The sequence below is a fragment of the Pagrus major genome, chromosome 11 (genome assembly GCF_040436345.1).
Source record: "Pagrus major chromosome 11, Pma_NU_1.0".
NCBI classification, from domain to species: Eukaryota; Metazoa; Chordata; class Actinopteri; order Spariformes; family Sparidae; genus Pagrus; species Pagrus major.
Genome location: NC_133225.1, coordinates 28,132,937 through 28,154,506, shown reverse-complemented (window position 1 = coordinate 28,154,506; position 21,570 = coordinate 28,132,937). Strand labels below are relative to the sequence as shown.

At 39.8% G+C, this 21,570-nt stretch overlaps 1 protein-coding gene across 1 annotated transcript in view; it reads left to right on the top strand.

The window, feature by feature from the left end:
• The window catches only part of atp11b (ATPase phospholipid transporting 11B), a 56,933-nt gene extending 35,743 nt beyond the window's left edge, over nt 1-21,190 (top strand). Inside the window, exons 29-30 of the mRNA XM_073476159.1 lie at nt 8,233-8,396; nt 15,693-21,190. Coding sequence (XP_073332260.1) covers nt 8,233-8,396; nt 15,693-15,774 — 246 coding nt within the window. The 3' untranslated portion in view covers nt 15,775-21,190. The remainder of the gene's footprint in view (nt 1-8,232; nt 8,397-15,692) is intronic.
• Nucleotides 21,191-21,570: the final 380 nt, after the last annotated feature.

Here is a 21,570-nt window from a genome sequence, read left to right as displayed (position 1 = left end):
CTACTCCTCACAGGGACTTAACATATCACCATGCTTTATGGGACTTCCACCTCCTGTCTGAACCCAGCATTAGATTTATTACTTAATCCTACGTGTATCACAAAAACGGAAATTATATTTCCTGTAATGTGACAAGAGCCTGGAGGGAGAAAACAAACTAAAATGTCACAATAACTCAAATTCTAGACAGGGAGAGAAAATGTTCTGTGTGCCACATTGTTTAAATAGTTCATTATTTTCTCGGCCTCTGTGGTCCTGAGTTACCCACTTCTTTACAGGAACAGCATGGTGTTGAGTTGCACATACACACACCGCATGACCTCTTTTGATCCCACACACATACACAAACACACAGTGTGCATGGTCACCTCTCAGCAGTCTTCTGCTGTTACTGTATTGATTCAACCAGCTGGAGACTGTTCATGTTTCTACGTTACTCCTTTCAAAACTCTTCTCTTGTTTTTACAGAAAAAAAAGGAACTGCTTTCTCTAATCCTATGTGGTGTTTGTTGTTTCTGCTCTAACTTTTGTCCCGTTTTGTCTTTGTCAGTATGTGTGTGTTATTCTGAAAGTGGGTCCAGTATGAACTATGTGTTTAAATGAGTGTTTGTATGAAAGCTTGATATCTAACCTCTGTGTGTGTTCTTCCTCCTATCCTCTCTGTGTTCTTCTGGTGTAGATGTATTCCAACCGTGTGGCAATAGGTGATGACTTCATCGCTCTGCAGCCTCTGTCCAGAGCCAAGAGCCAGCTGGGCAAGATTAGGTAGAAAAGATGATACCGGTTCAGCCCTGGGCTCAAAATACATTTAAAATTAATTAAAATAAAATAAGTATCCCAGGAGTGCTTTTTTCAAAAGCAATATTTCTACAGTTTTTGGGATGCATCTGTATTTTTGTGAATAGTCAGCCATCTATACTGGCAGTTTTCTCTTTCCCTCCATTAATGCTGCTCCTTCTAAATTTAATTTTACTTCCATGGATTTAAAAAATATAAAATACTAGCATATTTTTACAAACCACCGTAGCTCCTGATCTTCTTTCTACTGTATAATTTCTCACCTTTTTCTCAGGATACAGATTTACATTCCAACATTTTGCAAAAGTCTTACTTAAAAAATCAGTCACTCACTGAAGTTATATGAGGTCAAAATGGATGATATTCGTTCTTGTTTCTTTCATTGCATGTTCACATTTATAGCTAGAGACACTGACTGACACTGACTGACTGACCGCTTGCTTATATACACTTACATATAGATAACAGATGCAGAAGTTATGATGCTAGGATAAAACCTAATTTATCACATCACACGGACAGCCTCTAAAAAACAGAAATATTGCTTCATGAAACAAGTGCTCCTGTTTATGATCATACGTATAATAGTGAGATGTTCGTTCTCCCAGGTCTGGACATTATTTAGTCCCATTGAGGCCTGGTCTTAACACTGGCAGTACACTGAGAGCAGAGATGTGTGCTGTTATTGTTGGAGCAGTTTCTCTTGTGTCGTGTCTGTGACTGCATGCCCTGGACAAGCCAATCAGCATTCTCCGTGATTGGGAAAGGGGAAATTTAAACACATTTTCGAGCAAAATAATATGATATCAACCATTTCAGTCGCTGCATGTGTTGCAGTTTAGTGAGAGGCTGACGTATGTACAGAATGTGTTCTGAGACCTCCACCTCTCCTGCCTGTTACAGCATGGCACTGTCATTACTTCCCCCACTGCATGAACTTACAGATGAGCGAATGAATGAATGTGAAATCACCTGGGTATCCTCAATGAATTCATTTGTATTCTTCCTCAGCATATAATCTGATAGCAATATTATCATATTGGGAGACTGTCTGCAGTCCTAAGTCATTATTTATGAGGCACTGTTCTGACTGTGTAGACCTGAATCACAGCACCTGGTCAGATCCGCCTCCTGAGATCAGCTAGTGGTCCTACAACCACAGCCTGCCATGTCACGCTCATGTTAAAATGACACATCACACAGTCGCATGGTGCAGCCCATCAAACCACCCCTTCTACTTTTGGCATGGTCCATCCTCTTGACATATGTCCAGCCAAACACCCTCACACTGGATTCACAACTTGAGACAACCTCCTTACCTCAGAGTTGTACTCCTGCATGGTTTTAGCAGACCCACAGAACAAGACCAACACTACAGCTGCATGACAGACTCTTGGACTGGTTCGGGCTGCCTTGTACAGCAGCATGATGCTGTCCGGTCAGATGCATGACAGACTGTGTTACCCTCGCAGCTTAATTTTAGCTGATGACTTGAAGATCTTGTGCTGTCATAGCAGATATCACTTTAAATGGCCTGCAAGGGAAATCCTAACAATAGTGTGAGCTCTCTTTGGTGAAGGGAAAAGACCAAAAGCCAAAAATAGTGAACAGAAAAAATGTTAAAGTTTTTAAAGTTCCTATGAAATGGCTAGCACAGTGCTAATTGTTCCGCATAATTATGTTTTTCCTGTAAAAAAGGCAGTTAAATAGGATCTTGTAGATTAGTGTTTACAATAGCCAATAGTACTAATAGGTCTGCTATCTGCACGGCGAACCGAGCTAACTAGCTAATGGCATATACAGTTACCAGTAGTTAGAGGTGATGGTTAGAGAGTATGGTTAAGAGATGCAACGATTATTCATCTAATCACTTTGTAGATACAGAAGTTGCAAAGCAAATATCATGATAACCACATAATAATTTAATTCAAATATGATCAGATTCCCAAATAATGATTTGATGCTTTACTTTGACATATAAGAAGTAAATGAATATCTTTTTTTTTGTTTATCAGTTTTAGACTGACAGTCAGATAACAGCCAGGAATTCAGGGATATAATAATAGGCAATTTTCACTGTTTTCAGACATTTTATAGACCAAACATTTTATTGATAAAGTAATAGGCAGATTAATTCATAATGAAAACAATCATAAGTTGCGGCCCTAGATGCTTAGTGTCTTTTCAAGGCTAATGATTTCTGCATGCATATCTTCATTGTTTAAGGACACAGCATGTTAATTCTCATGATGTAGCACTTGCTAAAAATAACAGCCTATATTTTATGTTCATACTTATTTACATGACGCTTAGCTGCCAGTATCTACACGTTGCTAAAACTAATGCAGTCTAATACAGCAGTCCTCCAGTAAATCAAACATTTACAAAGATTTACTGCTTAATATTTCTGAAAGATGTTGACTGAACGTAAAGGTTCTTTTGGAGGCTCAGGCTTGTGGTGCTCTTGAACTGTGTTGCATTACACTGGGAGGTGTTTCGAGTATATTGTCGCCCCCAACAACTCAAAAACAATTTAATCTAAAACTGAACATTAGATACATGGGTATGATTAAGAGCAGTAGTTCTAGCTTGGTGTTTCCAAAAAAAACTGGCAACTGAGCGTATATTCCATGTCACTAACAATATAAGCGATGCCGGTCCCATCCTGCAAACTCAATGAGCAGAAACAAACTGTAGACTGACTGATCATAAGTGCTGTGTGCATAACGGCAAGGGAGGGCACAAAGCACATTATGCAAAACGGATCCTATTTCCTCAGCTTGAGTAATTTGTTTGTTGAATGGGTAGAACTACACCAGATGCTCTTACTGGGTTTCAAAATCAAAGCATATGTTCATGTGCCGTTTATTCAGTTGTGCTGAAAGATTTCCAGTATTTCTCTGAGTCTTTTTTTCCTAATTAGATTAGAGGGAAGTAATCACAAAAGTACCCAAGGGGTTCTCCAGGGTTTTCCGTTGTTTGCGTACTCTGTAGCTCTGATAGATTCAGCAGCAGGTTAATTGGGTTGGATACTAATAGATTTGCGCTTATCTGCTTTAGAAGGATCATTTCCCTCAGGACATCTTTCTTGTGCCTGCAGCTTCTTTTTGCTCATTTCTTGCTCAGTTTTACAGCTCTTTCTTCAGCTTACCCGCCTTCTCACCAATGTGTTCAATTGTCTCTGCTTTTGTGAGAAATCAAAGCCATTCTGCAGTGACCTCATCACTCCAATCAACTTTTCTGAAGAACCTCTTCTCAAGCAGTGACATATGATTAGCTCCCAGTCCCAATTAAAATGAGGTTCAGATCTGTCGCAGGGGCATTAGACCCAGGTTGGTGTCTTGTTTGAAAAAACAGGAGGCAGCTGTTTTTATTTGCCTTGTAAGCCAAAAAGCTGCTCTCAGGTCTGTTGCGATGTTGAAGATTGTTGGTGAGGTCACTTGTGAAGGGGTTCTAAAAAAGAGACCAGTATTTATTTGGTCTGTCTGTACTGTATGTAGAAGTGTATTAGAGCACACTGTAGGGTGAGAGTCAGAAATGTATTTTACTGCCCACCTACAGTGCAGCCTTGACTTGACTTGCTGACTGACTGACCGCTTGCTTACTAACTGACTAATAATTCTGCTGGTTGGTAAATAAGCAGCACTGGAAAAAAATATCAACTGTTCAATGCAGTCTTTTAGTCTTGTATTGAGTCTGCAGATTTACAAAACGAAATATTAAAAATTCCAATGCTATGAGATGATTTTAGATCTCACCTGAAGAAAGATCACCTCAAAAATAAAATTTTATTGTCATCAAATATTATTTTTGATGCTCTCCTGGCGTCAACCGATTATTGCCCTGGCCGATTCAGCATTTTTCCAATTATCAGAATCTGGTTATGTTTTTAAAAAAGAAAAGTAACTGATGCAGTGGAGTAAAAGTTGCAATTTTGGCCTCCAAAATGTTCAATTACCTCAAAATTGTACTTACATGTAAGTACAGTACTTGAGTAAATTGTATTTAATTACATTTCAGCACTGGTTTGACACTTTGACACACAAATTATTTTTACTGCAAACTTATATCAGTTCCAAATATTGCTCATTGGTCTCCTTGATTTCTGAAAATCTGTATCAGTCCATCCCATCTAGTGCCTGTTCAGAAAAATTCCCCAAATGTTGAAAAGAAAAGTGAAAGTGAGTCATCTCATTTTGTTTTTAGAAGAATTTAAAGACTTGATGATAGAATGACTCCAGCAGATATTTTTTTGCAGTGTGATTGGTTAGTGAACAGGCTGGCTCTACTGGTTATGTCGCTACTGTATGTCGATGTCTGACCTACCAGCCACTACCTACTTACTTGCCAGTGGGTTCACTGTAAGCATCTTGTGTCCTTCAGATGGAAGAGGGTGAGGGTTCAGTCGGCCCAGAATATGACCCTGTTAAAGCCCAGCGGAGCCCAGGGGAGGACAATTGGCACCTGCTAGCTGCTTATCCTCCCCCTGCTGCCCCCCGGCCCAGACCCCTGCTCCCCTAGGTAGTACCATACTTCACTGCCATTGTCCCCTTTGTACTGTCACTGCCCGAGCATTATGGACCAATCAACCCTGTGCACTCCCTAACATCTGCAGTAAACCACCTTATATTTGGTTAAGAATACCTGCACCTTTAGTCATTCACCCATGGCTGAATGCCACCGCTGCACTGCCCTTTTATTTCAGATGTAAAAAAGCTATTCCTGTATGTCTCTTTGTTGGTCTCACTCTGATATGAATGACCCAATCCCCTCCCAAACTCCATCCATCCCAGCCCTTCCACAAGTAAATTCATCCTCCCCTACATGGATATGAGTGACCCCGTCCTCCTTTACCAACCATGATTGTCCCCATCCTCTCCTATTCCTGTCTCAATTCACTGTTATTGATCAGATCTGAGTTTTGGGTTTTAGAGCGAGAGAATGCTGTTGGCATGCTGACTTCACTGTCTTCGCTGTATTTTTGTTCAACCATCTAACCCCATCATACTCAAAAATACTTAATTTTGAAGCCTGAATATTATGTCATTGTCTGCTTTTGAGTATTTGTTATCTTATCTAATCTATTTTGTGATTTTTAAGTTCCTTTATCTTCTGTTTTCTAATTTAAGACTTTAAGTTTTGTTTCTCCACATACAGAGTGGGCTTTGTGACTATAAAGGCAAGATCATTGCATCTTCATTTGTAGTCGCTTAAAAAAACAAAACATCTTGCCTAAGACCCTCTGCTGTTTTAGTTGTGTAACCCTCACGATGTGCTCAATAAAAGAACAGCGAACATGAACTTCAGCTGAACTCTAATATAGTAAATCAGTCAGGGGATGATGTCACACATATAGCTGTCACTGAGGCCTTGGTCATTTTATGACAAAACCTTCAATTCAGGCAGCGTTTTCTCAGAAAACCACAGTTTACAAGGGAACTATTAATCATAAGGTTTGACCTGGTTTTACTCTGGGCATCATATTGCTGCTGCTTCTCCAGAACTAAACAAAATATGTGCACCACACAGTTCCTCAGGAACAGTGCAAAGGTGAAATGGCCACTTCTGTTGGAGAACAAGTTTTATTGTAACTTGGCTGCTACTGAAAACTGCAGTATCTCAAAACTGCTGTCTTTTGCTTGTGATTTACACACTCTGCGATGACTGATTGCTGCTTCACAGATTGATACGAGTTGTTACTGGTAGATTAATACAGGTATATAGAGTTAATGAAAAGCTGACTGTTTTTATCACCCATATGGTCATACCATGATAGGTGCCCCAAGGACACCTCACCAACAGATAAACACTAGTTGAGGACACATACCATCCATGGCTACAGCTGTGGCTTGGCTGCTGTCACTGCTTTTACCGCAGTTTGGAATAATAACATTCTCCAACCACAACTTTTCTCTGCTACAGCGAGGGTGACTGTAGCCACAGTGACACGAACAAACCCTTTTCAAAAGGAAAAAGCAGTATTTTCTGATAGAGGAAGAGCAAAACCCTGCATTTATTATCCAGGGACACCTGACACTACCGGAATAAATCATATTCAGTTTGTCCCATCTGTGTTTTGCTGTTGCCAGCCAAGAAGCAGAAGTTTGGTTTCATGCCAACAGTGTCTCCAATTTCTGCTGCAGAGAAATGAAACAACAGCAAAATCTCAATCCAAAGCACTGTGGGACACATGGGTCACACTTTCAGCTACATAATATGGCTATATTGGGCTACATCACAGGAGCCATCATCAACAAAAGTAAAATATGTTGGTGTTTACTTGACTACAAAAACTTTACATAGTCAAAAAACCGCTGTACCCCAAAGTGAGATATTTAATCCCAAGAGACATCTCCACAGTTAATGCCATAATCAGTAATAGCATGAAGTTTTTTTTTTTTTAATGAAAGCAGATTTATGGAAGAATCAGGTGGGTCACTGAAGTGGGTCCATACAGTAGAAAAGGAGCGCTCAGGATGCAAACTACAGGAATGTAACCTCACACCTTCTCTCTGTTTGCTCTTGGTCTCTCTGCTCTTCACTTTCCCATCACACACTGTCGCTGTCTCTCGGGTGCTGACTCAGGTTAACAGAACCACCTGATCCTGCAGGTTTCTAGGCAGCAGCTTCGTTCAGATTTATCAACCAATGCATCACTGGCCCATTGAAAAGTTTGTTTGGTCATAAAATGTATTTTCAGTCTTTCAGTCTTTCAGATTTCAGATTTCTTTATACTAAAAATCTACTTTTACATTAAATACGGACAATATGTTAACTTTTCACATTTGTAAAAGGAAAAAGATCTGAATCTGTTTTGTTTTTTGTCATGTACATTCATGTGATAGCTCTGGAGCTTTCAGTGCTTCTGTCAAAACAGAAGTAGATTGGATCATTAGGAACCAGTTAAAGGTTGGTATTTGAAAAAGATAAATTGATCTCAGGTTTAACATCTTTGGAAACGTTCAGTCAAACCTTAACTTTGAGTCGGATTTCATTTACAAATAAGGACAGACTTTACCACAAAATATACTGCAAATCAATTTGTTTTAAAATTTTGAGCTTTTTTCATGTTTTTAAAAAAAATAATTGTTTACCTTTTTGATGATTTATGTATTATTTGCAACATTTCAGCCCTTTTGTGTAGCATGTATCGAATGTTCTTCCCTGTACATCATTGTTCCTTTGACAGCCTGCAATATGTCATCTCCCAGTCATCCGTCATCCTGTCAATATGTGACAGTAAACCTGTTTTGTGTTGGTATTAATTTCTTCTCTTTTCTCCTCTTTCTCCACTCATTTTTTTCTTTCCTTCTCTTTTTCTTTCTTCCTCTCTTCTCCCAACTTCTCTGTGATTTCTCTTACCCTGACAATACCACTCTCCAACATTTCATTTCACCCTCTTCTTCACCTACTCCTGCTCTACCCTTCCTCCAGTCTCTATCAGCCCCCCAGGCGCAGGCCCTCAGCTGTGTGGAGTCCCTGTGCTGCTACCAACATGGGCAGAGCGGCTGTTCCCGCCTGGCCCGCCTCCTGGAGCAAATGACCGGGCAGTGCCAGGCCAGCACCAACCATTGCAACTCATCCAGCCGCAGCAACAGGTGGGGAGGACGACAACGGCAAGAAACAATGTTTATGAAACCTGATGAATCCTCAGCACCTCTTGGTTTCAAAAATTTTGGGCTGCAGTCCTGACTGTTTTAGGTCTTAATACGGCTATAACCCTAATGTAAGTCTGTCTTGTTATGATCTGTCGTTGGGCACACAGTTGTAGGGGAGCAAGGTCTTGAACGGTCAAAGAGACTGGTTGGGACAACAGCTGAATGAGGAGTTCTGCACTCATCGACTGCACTGTTGAGTTTATTTCCATCAGAGTGTATGTTGGGAGAGTCTGAACATAATGATTAACCAGGCAGAAAGGTGATCTTAATCTTACAGCCACAGTAGTGTACTATCAGAAATATGTCAGTACACCTTGTAACCAAAATCACAGAGACCAATGACTGAAGATTGTGATGGCCATGCCCTCTAGATACTGTAGCATGCAGATAGATGTTAGTCAGGCAGAAATTTGATTCCAGCATTTTTATTAAAGGGCAGTTCACTTCAAAAATAAAAAAAAGATGAATCAGACTTGTAGGGCTATTTATCATCTAGATTTTTTTTTATGTGAGTTTTAAAAACACATTTTTAAAAACTCAATGTCTCTTTTCCAAAATCATGGCCTGGTTACTCGAGATAATCCACAGACCTTGAGTGAGCAGTTTCATGTAGGAACAATTTTTTACTTTATCACTACACAAATGGAAATGTGCATCTTCTCATGAATGAGAGGCTAGCTAACTGAGCTAGCTATGGTTGGACGCAATTATTGTTTACATCACGTGCTGTCATGAGCACAAACGTCTTGTCCGTGAGTAGATGCTCGCTTCCTTCTGCATGGTGATACGTTGATTAGTCCTGGTAGTTAAGCAGAAAGACAATAGTTACTCCATTAGACACTGCTCACAATGGATTGATTGGATGGATCATCTTAAGTAACTGGATCATGACTTCTGTAAAGAGACTTTTCTGTTGAGTTTTTAAAAATTTATTTTTTGGTGCTTAAAGCTCCACAAGCTGAGTTGCATTATATTCAAGAGAAGACCTACGGCCGATATTTCCAAAACTTTGCAACTCATACCGAAACAATATGGATAGATGACACTACAGATGTAGTGTAGGTGATGTAGAGGAAAGGAAAAATTATTTTTTGATTTTGGGGTGAACTGTCTCTTCAAGGCCCTTACAATGGAAACCCTTTGCACCTAACAGGTCTCAATATTACTCTATGTAACCCGCCTTCTCTAGCCCCTACATCACGGCGGTCTGTCCATTAGCCCATGTGTCTATGTCCTAATCATCTATGCTGCGATCTGTTATTCTGTCTGTCCTGTCTGTCTCCTCTGTTTCTGTTCAATACTCCCTTAAAATCAAAGGTTGGTGTCGTAGTGGGAGTTAGCCTGATTAGCCAGTTTTCAAGGAAAATTGCCTAATCTGTAATGCACTTTAACAGATGTCTATATGTCAGTTATTAAGTTGACTTATTAGCTTTAGGTCGACTCCTATATTGTACAGGAGGTCTTCTTGTTCATTAGAGGGCTTCTCCACTTGAGATGAGGCCAGACAATGGTTAGCTGGTCAAGTTAAATATGATCCGTACACCAGATTTGCACATCTCCAGCATTAACCTATGATTGGAGAGATGTGAAAGTGCTTCATAAGTGATGGGTTGTGGCGACTTAACTTTCAAGCTGCACTTGATTTTGCATTTTGGTGGCCCTAAGTGACAGAGAGAGGTGTAAATAATGAAACATGTCACAAAGTGAGCTCTCAGTAAGTGCAGATAAAAAGTCCTCTCTGCTGCATCTCCACTTTGTGATGAAGGATGATGTAACATCTACAACTTAGATTTTTTTTTCTTGCAAAATTTTGCCAAGTGCAGCTTTAAAGATGAAGAAGCTGAGTTCACAGTTTGCTGGGCTGCCCATTCTGCAGTTTCAGTGTTATTGTGTCTTTTTGTCCTGAATCCCAGTGACTCCGAGGGGTCATTGATTAATTGACCTGATCGGCCCTTTCTGCTGAGCAATCAATACTCCCCAAAACATCATGGGACTTTTTGTATTGATTACATCAGTAATGAAGATGTAGCATTCTTGTTCTTTGTGTGTGAGTCTTCTGCAGTGGGCCTTGAACAGAGTCGGGTGGTGTGGGCACGCATGTTTGTTCATTCATGACTGTGTGTGTGTGTGTTTGTGAAGGTAATAACAGCATGCAGGTCAAAATAAGGGATGCACTGTTGATCCCCACCCTCCCATCAGCCCCTCTGGACAGCAACCTGCAGACCCTCTGCGGTGGAGTCGAGGACTGGGTCGTCCCAGTCAGTCAGGCCTGGAGGGCACAGCAGTCTTGCGAGCAGTCTCATATTAGAAATTGTGACTGGCTATAATGACATATTTTCTGCCAGGCCTGAGCTCAAATAACTAACATCTTAGGTATCGTATGATCATTTTAAACATTGATTCAGCCATACAGGAGCATAGAATGAGTCCCACATTTTAATATTTATTTCTTTCATTATTATCCAGATAGCAGTGGGTGAGATATGCACTATGAAATACTCTATCTCAGTTGTTGTCAGGGTCATTTCACTGGAAGAAAGGAAATTATTTTGATTGCTTCAGGGTCAGATTACCTCTAAATATATGATTCAATTTAGATGAATTTCTTCCTGTGGGAATGATTGATTTGTTTTCTGACCTTGGCACGAAGCAGCCAATCGGATTCTTCCAACTGAGCAAACAGCAGCCAATTTGTACTCCCAGAGGGATAAACAAACAATGAACATAAGTAAAACGCTCTGCTGTGTTGTGCTTTATACTGTAAATAGGCAATCAGCTAATAGAATTTGGCCTGAATGTGCAGGTTTAGTTTTTATTCCTCATCTCTTTCCCTTAATATTACTTCTCCTCTCCTTCTCTCTTCATCCTCTTCCTACTCCTCTTCTGCTCTCAGCATACCTTCTTCTCTCCCTCCCCTCCCCTCCCCTCCCCTTCTTTACCTTGTGAGATTTAGAAAATAAAGCATAAAACCACAAAGAACGAATGAAAGTCTAGTGAGACTCAGCCTTAATGCTATGATACTGCCATAGGGGAAAGGGAATATATCCACCCAGTCTTATATAACACGCTTAATGACTGGAAGGGACATATAGCTATGATATTTACCAACATATATATACAAATATATATACATAAAGTATTTATCGGTTATATATTGGAAGCCCAACTGTAGCTGGCTGCTTTACTTGGCCTGTTGTTGAATGCTGGCCATTGCTGAATAATGGCGACAGAGCAGGAACGGATGTCAGGAGTCAGAGATGTTTTTCATAATTAATGAGATATTCGCCCGCATGTAGTCGTCAATTCGCAGCAGCTGCGTTTCCATCCAAAGGTCAAACTAATTTTACCCAAACATTTAAATTAGATGTTAAGATTACGATGGCTTTTTTTAATTGACATTTCCAAAATTACATTTATGCAATTGAACCATGGTACTTGGTAGTGAAGCTGGGCGTTATGGCCTTAAAATACTATTGTGATATTTTTATGCTGTATCACGATACACCATATATATGTGGATATTTTTGAAATCTCCTACAAAGTCCTCCATAAATGCTACAACTGAGCGCCAAAATCAAGTATCAAGAAATATTTGACCAGTTACCTCTATATTGCTATCAAAAATCTAAGGCGATATATAGTCTCATATAAGATAATAATATATTAACAACATATTGCCTAGTACTACTTGGTGGTGAACCATTTAACAGGCATATATCCATAAAAAATCTAAACATACAAAAATGAACCAGCCTGTAAGATTATTTAGTTTTAAAACATTGTTCTTTAAGTCTGCTTTAGAAAACAGTTGGAAATGTGATTCAAACTTGCAACGTGTTCATCATGTCGGACTTTAAGAAACAATATGTAATATTTCTGCATTAAAATGTCTAGAAACAACTAGACCTTTGGTATATAGTATAATGCTTTTCCCAAATGTCTCCAGCAATGTTCAAACCCTTAAGAATCAACAAGTTTCCTGGAGGAAACGCTCTGTCTCATTTGGTCACCTTTCACTTCCGTGAAAGTGGCACAGAATGAGGAAGGAAGTCGGCAAACGTGACTAAACAAAATGTGGACAAACTTTAAAGCATTACCTCGTCCTTCAACGTTCCTGCCTGAATGACATCAGATAGTTTTTATCATTATGGTGGTTGTTCAACAATACAACAACAACTCCCATGATCCCACACCTGTCTATGTGTTTTGTTTTGATTGAGAGACCCCTAGTGGCAGAAATAACATACTGTGTGTTTTATACATTCTGATTTAAAATCATAATTATAATCTTGGATGGAAACTCAGCTGCTGTCTGAAACTCCTTGCTCCTCCCCCTCCTCTTTACTTTGAACAAGGGGACCACACCCTAAACCAGAGAGGCTGCTGGGAAATGTAGTCTCGGAGAGTCTTTTTCGTTTGTTTGTTTGTTTGTTTTTTGCTACTTCCTGTATCTATTAGTCTTTTTCTACTTGATCCTGAAGCCTTATATGTGCTTCTGAGAAGAGGCCAACTTCGAAGGCATGCTCATTTTATAACCAGGGGTGTTCCAGGTGGGTGGAGTTTACCTTCTCCACATGTTTATATTACAGTAGACACAGATCTCCACCTGTCTTGTCCACTACTGGCTACAAAACAAGAATGCCCAGACTCTGTCTTGTTGCATGGGGGCTGCTGTTGCCTTTGGTACTTTGTATACAATGTAAACCTGTATGTATTTGTGCCCCCTCACACACTCCTGCACTTGTCTTTTTTTGTCCTCTCTGTGTCCCTGTCCTTCTGTGTCTGAAATCTGCATAATGTTGTTCGACCTTCCGGATTAATTATTCATGTGCTGTTAACGTCCCCCGTGAGCTTTGTCTTGTCAGAAATCTGCCTGTTCTGTTCTTTTCTTGGGTTCATGTTCCCACCGGCTTCATCCCGACAGTGTTTTGGTGCTAACATCCTCTTTGTTCTGTCGTAACCCGCGGAGCAAAGATGGTTTTAGCATTGAGATGTTTTCTGTTTGACCCCAGCCCTGAAACACAGCTGAGCTGGTGATGTAGCACGAGAGAGTGCCTCTAGTCAAACCATCATTTGAGTCATCAGCCTATTTAAAGTCCCTGGGTGGCCCTGTTTTCCCGTTCACCAGGTCTTAAAACGGTTGTCTTCATCTCACAGAGCAGCATTTAATTTAAAGGTGGTGAGAATTGTTCAGAGTAGAGCAGCTGATATTTAGAAATCAAAAAATATCTACACATGTAGCTCGACAGGTACAGTGCAGTCTGCCTCATATATTCAGCATGTAAAAGCTGCACACACACATTTCAGTCTCTACACGTGCAGTCATGTGAAGATCAGGTGTAGCAGCTAGAAAGAAGGCTCTGTTTGAACTCAGAGGATGTAGAACCACAGAATCCGCTCCTCCCTGCTGGTGCTTTGAGGCAAAAGCTCTGATCGCTGACTGCTTTGATGTGAGTCAGTGTGGTTGCAGTCCACTGTTTGTTGTGACCTTTAAGAGCTGTGACTTTCATTATTTATCCACTTTGTGTTTTAGTCTCTTCCAGCCCAATCACTGGCCATTTAGTTGGAGTCGTTTGCAATTGGATGAGATTGTGTACTAGATCAGTATTTGTGAGACATTTCCAAAGGAGATCCAGATCGTTAAGCTAAGGACAGAAAGGGACTGTGCCTCTGTCGTGTCTCTAGATAAAACTATAGAGTATAGCATAGATTTTATACTATATGCATATATGTTTATTGTTGTGGAAGATAGAATACCTATTTTTCTATTAAAAAAGTGAAGATTATTTAAGTAGCGAGTTAAAGTTAAGCATGTATATTTTACCTGCAGAAAATCAGATACTAGTCCTGGTTATCTTGAGAGTGGACATATGAAGCATGAATGTTGATGGATGTTGATCATGATGTATTTCTCTTTGTGATGACCATGTTGATTTTTGTCCATGAGTTGAGTAGCTCAAGTCTCATCTCACCTCCTCCAAGAACAAACCAGAGACAGATTCAGAAAACGAAATGAAATTTAAAGGCATAGCCTTATTTGCAGCATAGAACCTTTACCACAATGTTTGAAGTGTGAGAGCAGAGGCATTCAGTACTTCAAGGTCTAATGAGCTGTCTCTGAACAGCTTTATTAAATCCAAACCTTGAGACCGTCTCAGCACCAAAGCCTGTGCATCATTTGCATTTGCAAGCACTCCAAGGACGTGGATGTACTTTGACTCCACACTGCTGCTTTTCACACCAATGAAAGAAAGTAGAGATAATAGTGGATGTAAGCCAGTTTTTCCCACCCTGGTTTTTGTTTGATCAGATCAGGGTATCAGCAGGTCCTAAAGTTGCGAAATTTAAGGCTTTAGTGCAGTAATTAGTGACCTTATTTTCCTCACTGCACTGGCATTTTTTCTTAATTCTGTATGTACCCTTTAAATAAAATAAAATTAAATAGAGCAATAGTACAATACTTGTGCAGCATCACTTCAAACCATTTCTTTTTTAAAAAGAGACAGGAAGAGCAGACATACAGATATCACTCATGTGGAAAAAAACCTTTTTAACTTTGGCAAATAGTCCTGAGCTGCAACAGTTAGTCGATTCATCGATCAAAAGAAAATTAATTGTCAACTGTTTTGATAATCAATTAATTGCTTCAGTCATTTTTCAAGCCAAAATTTGAAACATTTGCCATTTTTGTCATTTATGATAGCAAATAAAAAGTTTTTGTTTTTGACTATTGATTGGACAGAAGAAGCAATTTAAAGATGTCAGTTTAGGCTAAGTACAAAGAGCATTTTCTTTTCCTTTTTTAAAAAATGTGTTATAGACTAACAATTCAGCTATTATTCGTAAAAAAAATTAAAAAAAGGTAAATCAGTAATGAAAATAATCTTTAGTTGAGGCCCTAAGTGTGTTATTGTTGGACCCGATTTAAAACAAAAAACAAAACAAGTTTAATTAGCTGACACCGACAGACCTGGATTATTGAGGTGATGAGGAGAGACTTGTGATACTCACCACTAACAGCATCCCACCATTACTAACTCCTCACTCTTTCATCCTTCACCCTTCTCTGCTTATTCCAGCCTGGTTGTGTAGATTGTAATCACAAACCTTTGGACAACAGTGTGTTAGCTAGTGACAGCCAAGCCTACCAAACACACACACACACACACACACACACACACACACACACACACACCGTCAGCCTCCTAACCCTCAGTCACTGCTGCCTGTTTTCAGGTCTTGGAGCGACACGGAGAACTTCTACTCCAACGATCGCAGCATCCTGACGCTGTCACCCATCGAGGCCACCCACTGCTGACTCCCAGAGGCCACTGACTGTCACACACAGAGCTGGGGGAGAGCTACCACTCCACCATGAATCATAATCACACCCCCACCCGCCCTGCCACCATTTTATAAACCTCCTTCAGTTTAAAGTCAGTGCATTCTCAGCTGGACGCAGATGGGAGCTGTCGCATTATGTGAAACCAAAGGACTCGGCTCATTGCAGCAGGCTGATTTATTCTTCCATAATTTGCTTCCTCAAATGAATCAATTCTTAGAAGACAGGTTGACAGAGGAGCTGAAACATGGAATGAAATGGAGCAAGTCAGCATTCGGTTATCAGAATCATCTGTTGACAGGATGTTTGCAAGTCCCACAAAACTACCTGAAAATATCTTATTTAAATTCCCTTCAAAAGCTGAAGAAGACGTGTCAGCTCACAGGTGCTGCCCTCTGAGATCAGCCCAGGTACATGAACTGTCACGCAGCTTTTTATTATTCATTTTCAGTCCAGTTACCAAACTTAATTTTTTCTTGCAACTGGCCTGAAGATGACTTTGTTCTGTCTGACACCTTTGTAGACACAGAATGGAGATTCCTGACCATCTTGACTTTTTGCCACAAATATTAGCTAATGTCAGGCGTTAGTCCTGCTCGAATCATTTCAGCCTCGGAACTGTAACCTCACCGAGCTGGTTTGGATGTTACCTGACTAATGTGGCTTGTAGACACCAGGATCATCCATGTAGCACCAGGACTGAAACGCTGCAAACTCATACTACATTAACAGTGCATCTCAGAGGTGTCGGCTAGCAGCTAAGGCCTGACATCACGTTGCTTCCATGAGCTTCCTCTTTGAGCTGTCGCCTCGCTGCACCTTTATTTCTCACTCAGATGGAAAGGGAAAAAGCTAGACCACCCTCAGCCCTGTAGCTCTCTGATGACATCTAGACTTGTTTCCCTCGGACCTTCAGTTCTCACTCGATGCTGTGCAAGGAGTTTCATCTCTATTGTGGAACCAAAGACCAAAGGATGCCGACTGGAGTTTAAAAGATGTTTATTTTTGTGCCTGTTTGTACAGAAGCTTATATTGTTAAGAAGACTATTATTATTGTTCGTGCTGCTTCTATCGTCTGACTGTTCAGGCCTCTATCTCGGTGGTGCGTTGCTCTGAAGGAGGCCGGATGGGGTCTGTTTAAAAAGCCATACATTTTCAAGAGGTTATATTCTTCATAGATGATTGAAGGTACTGCAGATGGAAGCTGTTTGAGCCTGTTGTTGTTGTCACTTTGTTATGAAACTTGTTCCCTTAATGCCTTTTCTCATTCAGCCTGGTTAGCAAAGACATCTTAGCATTAAAGACCATGATGCTCAGGGAATATTTAAGAGTTTTTATAGCATCTGTTCAAACAGACTTGAAGGTACCCCACTCAGCTGCATAAATATATTCCCTGAGTATCAGATCAGGTATGAAAAACAGATATTTCATTTCAGTGAGACAAAAACGGCTTTAATGGCGAGATGCTTTTCCAAACCAGGGCTGATGTGTCGACCCGGACAGCAGAATGTCTCTATCTTTGGAGAGATAGATATATCAGATAAATATAATTCAGCTTCTGTAAAGATGAAAAGAAAAGCAGAGCGTTTGCACAGTTCACACACACAGAAATCACGTTTTTTCGTTTTCTCAAATCATCGCTTGTCTCTCACCATCAAAATCATCTGAATCATGTTTTTTAGCTGTTTTTCACGTCATGTGTGTTTCTCTCCACATGCTGATGAAGTGTGTATGTGTGGAAGTGTTGCTGTGTTGTCTTGTACGGCAGCCATGTTGGTTGAAGGAAGGCCGGTACGTAGCCTTCGTTGTAAGCTCTTGTACGACCTCAGTGGCCACATGCTGCCGCAGGTCAATAGTCAGATGTTTCCCTTTGGTATTTGTCCTCTTCGTTAAAAAACAAACAAACGGTGGAACGAGGAAAAGTTTGACGGTTCTTATTTTTGGGAGAATTCAGTTGAAGGTGACTGACAGAAGTTTAATGTAGAAACCTTTTGAGACAACCGTTTTAAACTTGACATCAACAACCACACGACAATGACTCGTACATGCCTCAGCTCACACAGGGAACATTCAGAGTCACAGGATGTTTCTGCTGAAAATCAGAGTTAAAATGTTTTTGTCAGTCAGCTCATCGAGTATTCTGTTTTCTAAAATGGTACCTGTTGTTTGATGCATACTTGGCCTGTTGTATCCTTTCTGTTCATACAGGTGACAATGAAAGTGTCTATTTATTATTGCATTACTTTTTTTCTGTGTTTGTGTTGAACTTTTCTTACATATCAATATATATATGTGTATGATGGCCTGAATGCAGCAACTTCCCAAAATATTTTACTTGATGTTAGACGTGTAATCGGGAGGTTGAACCTCCGTGGAAGCTATTTTTTTGTTTGACCTGAAAGGTAACGGAGCAGCTGTCAGCTGAGAGCCTGAATGTTAGTTTGTTACAGGACATTTGAAAAGTCCCTCTCAGTTAGATCTCTCCATCCAACAACCAAACAGTTCTGTTTAACCCTTTGAGCTCATTTATGTGGTGCGAAATGTTCATCCAATCTCAGTGAACAAACACTGTTGATGTCAAACCTAAGGAGTGTTTGCCATCAAGAACATTGATTGGTTGAACAATGTGACTTGATTTTGCCATCCTAAGGGGAAAAAAATAATATAATAAACATATGATATCTGTAATCTGTACCAGGATTTTGCTAAATACATGTAAATGCTGTTTAAAAAGGGGCACGTCACCAGTTTTTACCCACAAAGGTCAGTGTACTTGTCATGGAGGCCCTACTCAGCCTGATGTTAATCTTGAGTAATGCTTAAGATTTTGTAAATTTTCTAGAAAATTTGTCTTAAAATAAGGGCCTTGAGTTGAGAAGATGAGGGCATGTGACAGGTCAGAGAGCTTGTTGATTGTTATTGTGGGAACTGTAGGATCCAGTATCTTTGAAGCTTGAAAAGAGACTTAAATTCAGGATATCTTGGCCTCTGCTGCACCAGTGTTGACTACTGTTTTTTAACTGCAATAGTAAATCCAATAAAACCCCTTTAATACCTTTAAAAAAGGTCAAATTTGATGCAGCAGTGGAAGAGATATCCAGACTTAAGCACTGGATCCTGCAACTTCCCTCTGCCTGGTAAATGCCAACATCTTTCCACCTCCACATGAGATATCCCAGATGACATCAGGGTTATTTTTATTTTATTTTTTTTACTTTGAAGAGCTCCTTCAGAGCAACATAATCAAAACAGTTTTAATTAGAGATGCACGATATATATGGGGCCGATATTGGGCAGTTCTTCCTTTTGACAAACATATGCCAAACTAAATTCAAGTTGATAACATTTAGTGAAAAGATAATCGTTATTATAATGTGACTCCACTGAAGGTCAGTAGATGACAATGGAATCATCAACCAGACCTAAAAGGTGTGACGTGCCAGAATCAGCCCTCAGAGAAAGAACTAATTTAAAGCAGAGAGTAAAATTCCTCTCTGGACTCAGCAATAAACTCGGTGATCCGGGGAATTTGGGGGCATCAGAGCTGTGACCCGGTGGAGTTATAACATGACATCAGAGCATATGGCAGAGGAGGGAAGATGAGTCCTCTCCTGCCAGAGGCAAACAATGCTGTACGTGCAGAAACACCTGCAGTGTTAGAGCGGGTCTGATGCCCCCTAGTGCTCACCAGAGACCCAAAGTGTTCAAAACTAAATAAGACATGACTATACAAAGGTGTGCCCCACACAGGGATATAAAAGTAAGGGAAAAGTTACATGATAAAAAAAAGCTGCTTCTTTCAAGAGTTAAAACTAAAACAAAAATATCAGTTTTATCTTTAAAATGTCCTTTTTCAAAAAGTCTGTTGTTAGAATGAATAAATTACAGAGTTGGAAATTTAATTTTTAAAAAGGTGGAATTATAAAATGTCATTGTGAAATGAAAAAAATATATATAACAGTATAGACAGAACTTCTTGTTTATCTATATTCATGGTTTTCAACACTTTGGGCCTCTACATTCACATCCAGTCAGTTTTGATTCAGAGCAACAAGTAGAGTTCATGATGCTGTGGTTCTATCCAGGTACAGATTTTCTTTAAAACATATCAAAAGTAACTTGGGCACTCAAGTGATATCCTCACTGCTGTTCATGCAGAAAACAGATTTGAACTATATTTTTTTAAGATGTGACAGAAGTAACTAACACCTGATTCTCCAAAAGTATCACAGCGCTGACGTCACCAAAGCTTCATTACAAGAGAGCAGCAGGGTTTAGCTCCGAGGCCTCGGGGGTATTTCTAGAAGCAGGAGATTACTCAGCCACATAATTTGGAGGAGAAAATTTAATATTTTATCAAGCCTCGACTACAGATGATGATCATGTCATCAGATGCACCATCCAAGTTTAATTGGATTCCTTATTAAAAACACCAAGAGCTGCTTGAGTCTGTCAACAGGTGTGGATTAAAATAAAGTACTCCTGCTTCTGGAGATATTGGCCCGATATTGAATAAGTGTAAAGTCGAGCTGCAGCGATCAGCTGAATAATCGATAAGTCAATAAAAAAAAACCTGATGACGGCTATTTTGATAATCCATTAATCATTAAAGTCATTTTTCAAGCAAATGCTGGTTCCAGCTTAACGTAAGGATTCGCTGCTTTTCTTTGTTATTCATGATCGTAAAACTTTGTCACTTTGGGATCTGAGAAACTTTTTTCTAGAGCTGAAATGATTCATTGATAAGTTGTCAGCTATGGTTTAATCCATTAATCAGTTTGAGTCATTTTTTAAGAAGAAAAAGTCAAAATCCTCTTCTAGCCTGTTAAATGTGAATATTCTCTGGTCTTGACCTTTGGGAACACAGACACATTTTTCACCATTGTCTGTCATTTTACAGACCAAACAACTAATCATTTAATCATGAAAACAATCGGCAGCGAATCTCCAGGTAACGTCAGAAAATTAAGTTTCAAACTGAAAAACAAGAAGAAATGCTGAGAGGTGACGTCAGTGCAGAGATGCTCTCGGAAAGCTCAGCCACGGTTTGCAGAGTTGAATCAAATTAAGGTTTCCTTGATCAAATCAGCTAAAAAGGGGAGTCTAAATTAAATTCAATCCATGTCAAAGGATCAGTTTTCTGCAGCAGTGTCCTGTGACTCAGCATCAGCCAGCGCGACACGAGGCTGCAGATCATGTCAGTGAAATCATTTTTATTCTCTCTGCACCAGACGACTGATAAACCACCACCATCACTCTTCTGTTGACGGACATCTCTGGATGTGTCCGTCTGTCCTCCCTCCTCCTCCTCCTGTCTGTAAATCTGTCTTATAGCTGATGTTTATGAAGATGCGGTTCTATTTACGAAATAAATACATTTTTTAGAAACGGGTCTTTGGCGTGCAAGTTCATTCATTGAAGTGCTTTTATGACTCGTACCTGCCGTTCTAGATCATGTACTCGCTGTTCTGTGTTTTTAGTTTACCTGTCCAGGGACAACAGGTGCACATTAGCTGCTAACTAACTCTGGTGCAATTGCGTTTAATTGTGCCCTGTATAATAAAAAATAATAATTAGGATTTTAATGTAATTTTTTGTAAAAAGGAAACTTTTTGACTTTTTCTTTTGTGGAATCAAATGGAAAAAAATAATGCTTTAAGTAATTTTTTCTCTTAACAAAACCGTTCACCCCGTTTCACACATAGGGACATTTATTTTTCCCCACATGATTTAACAGAGTTCCTTTTCCCACCTAGTTTTACACATGAATAA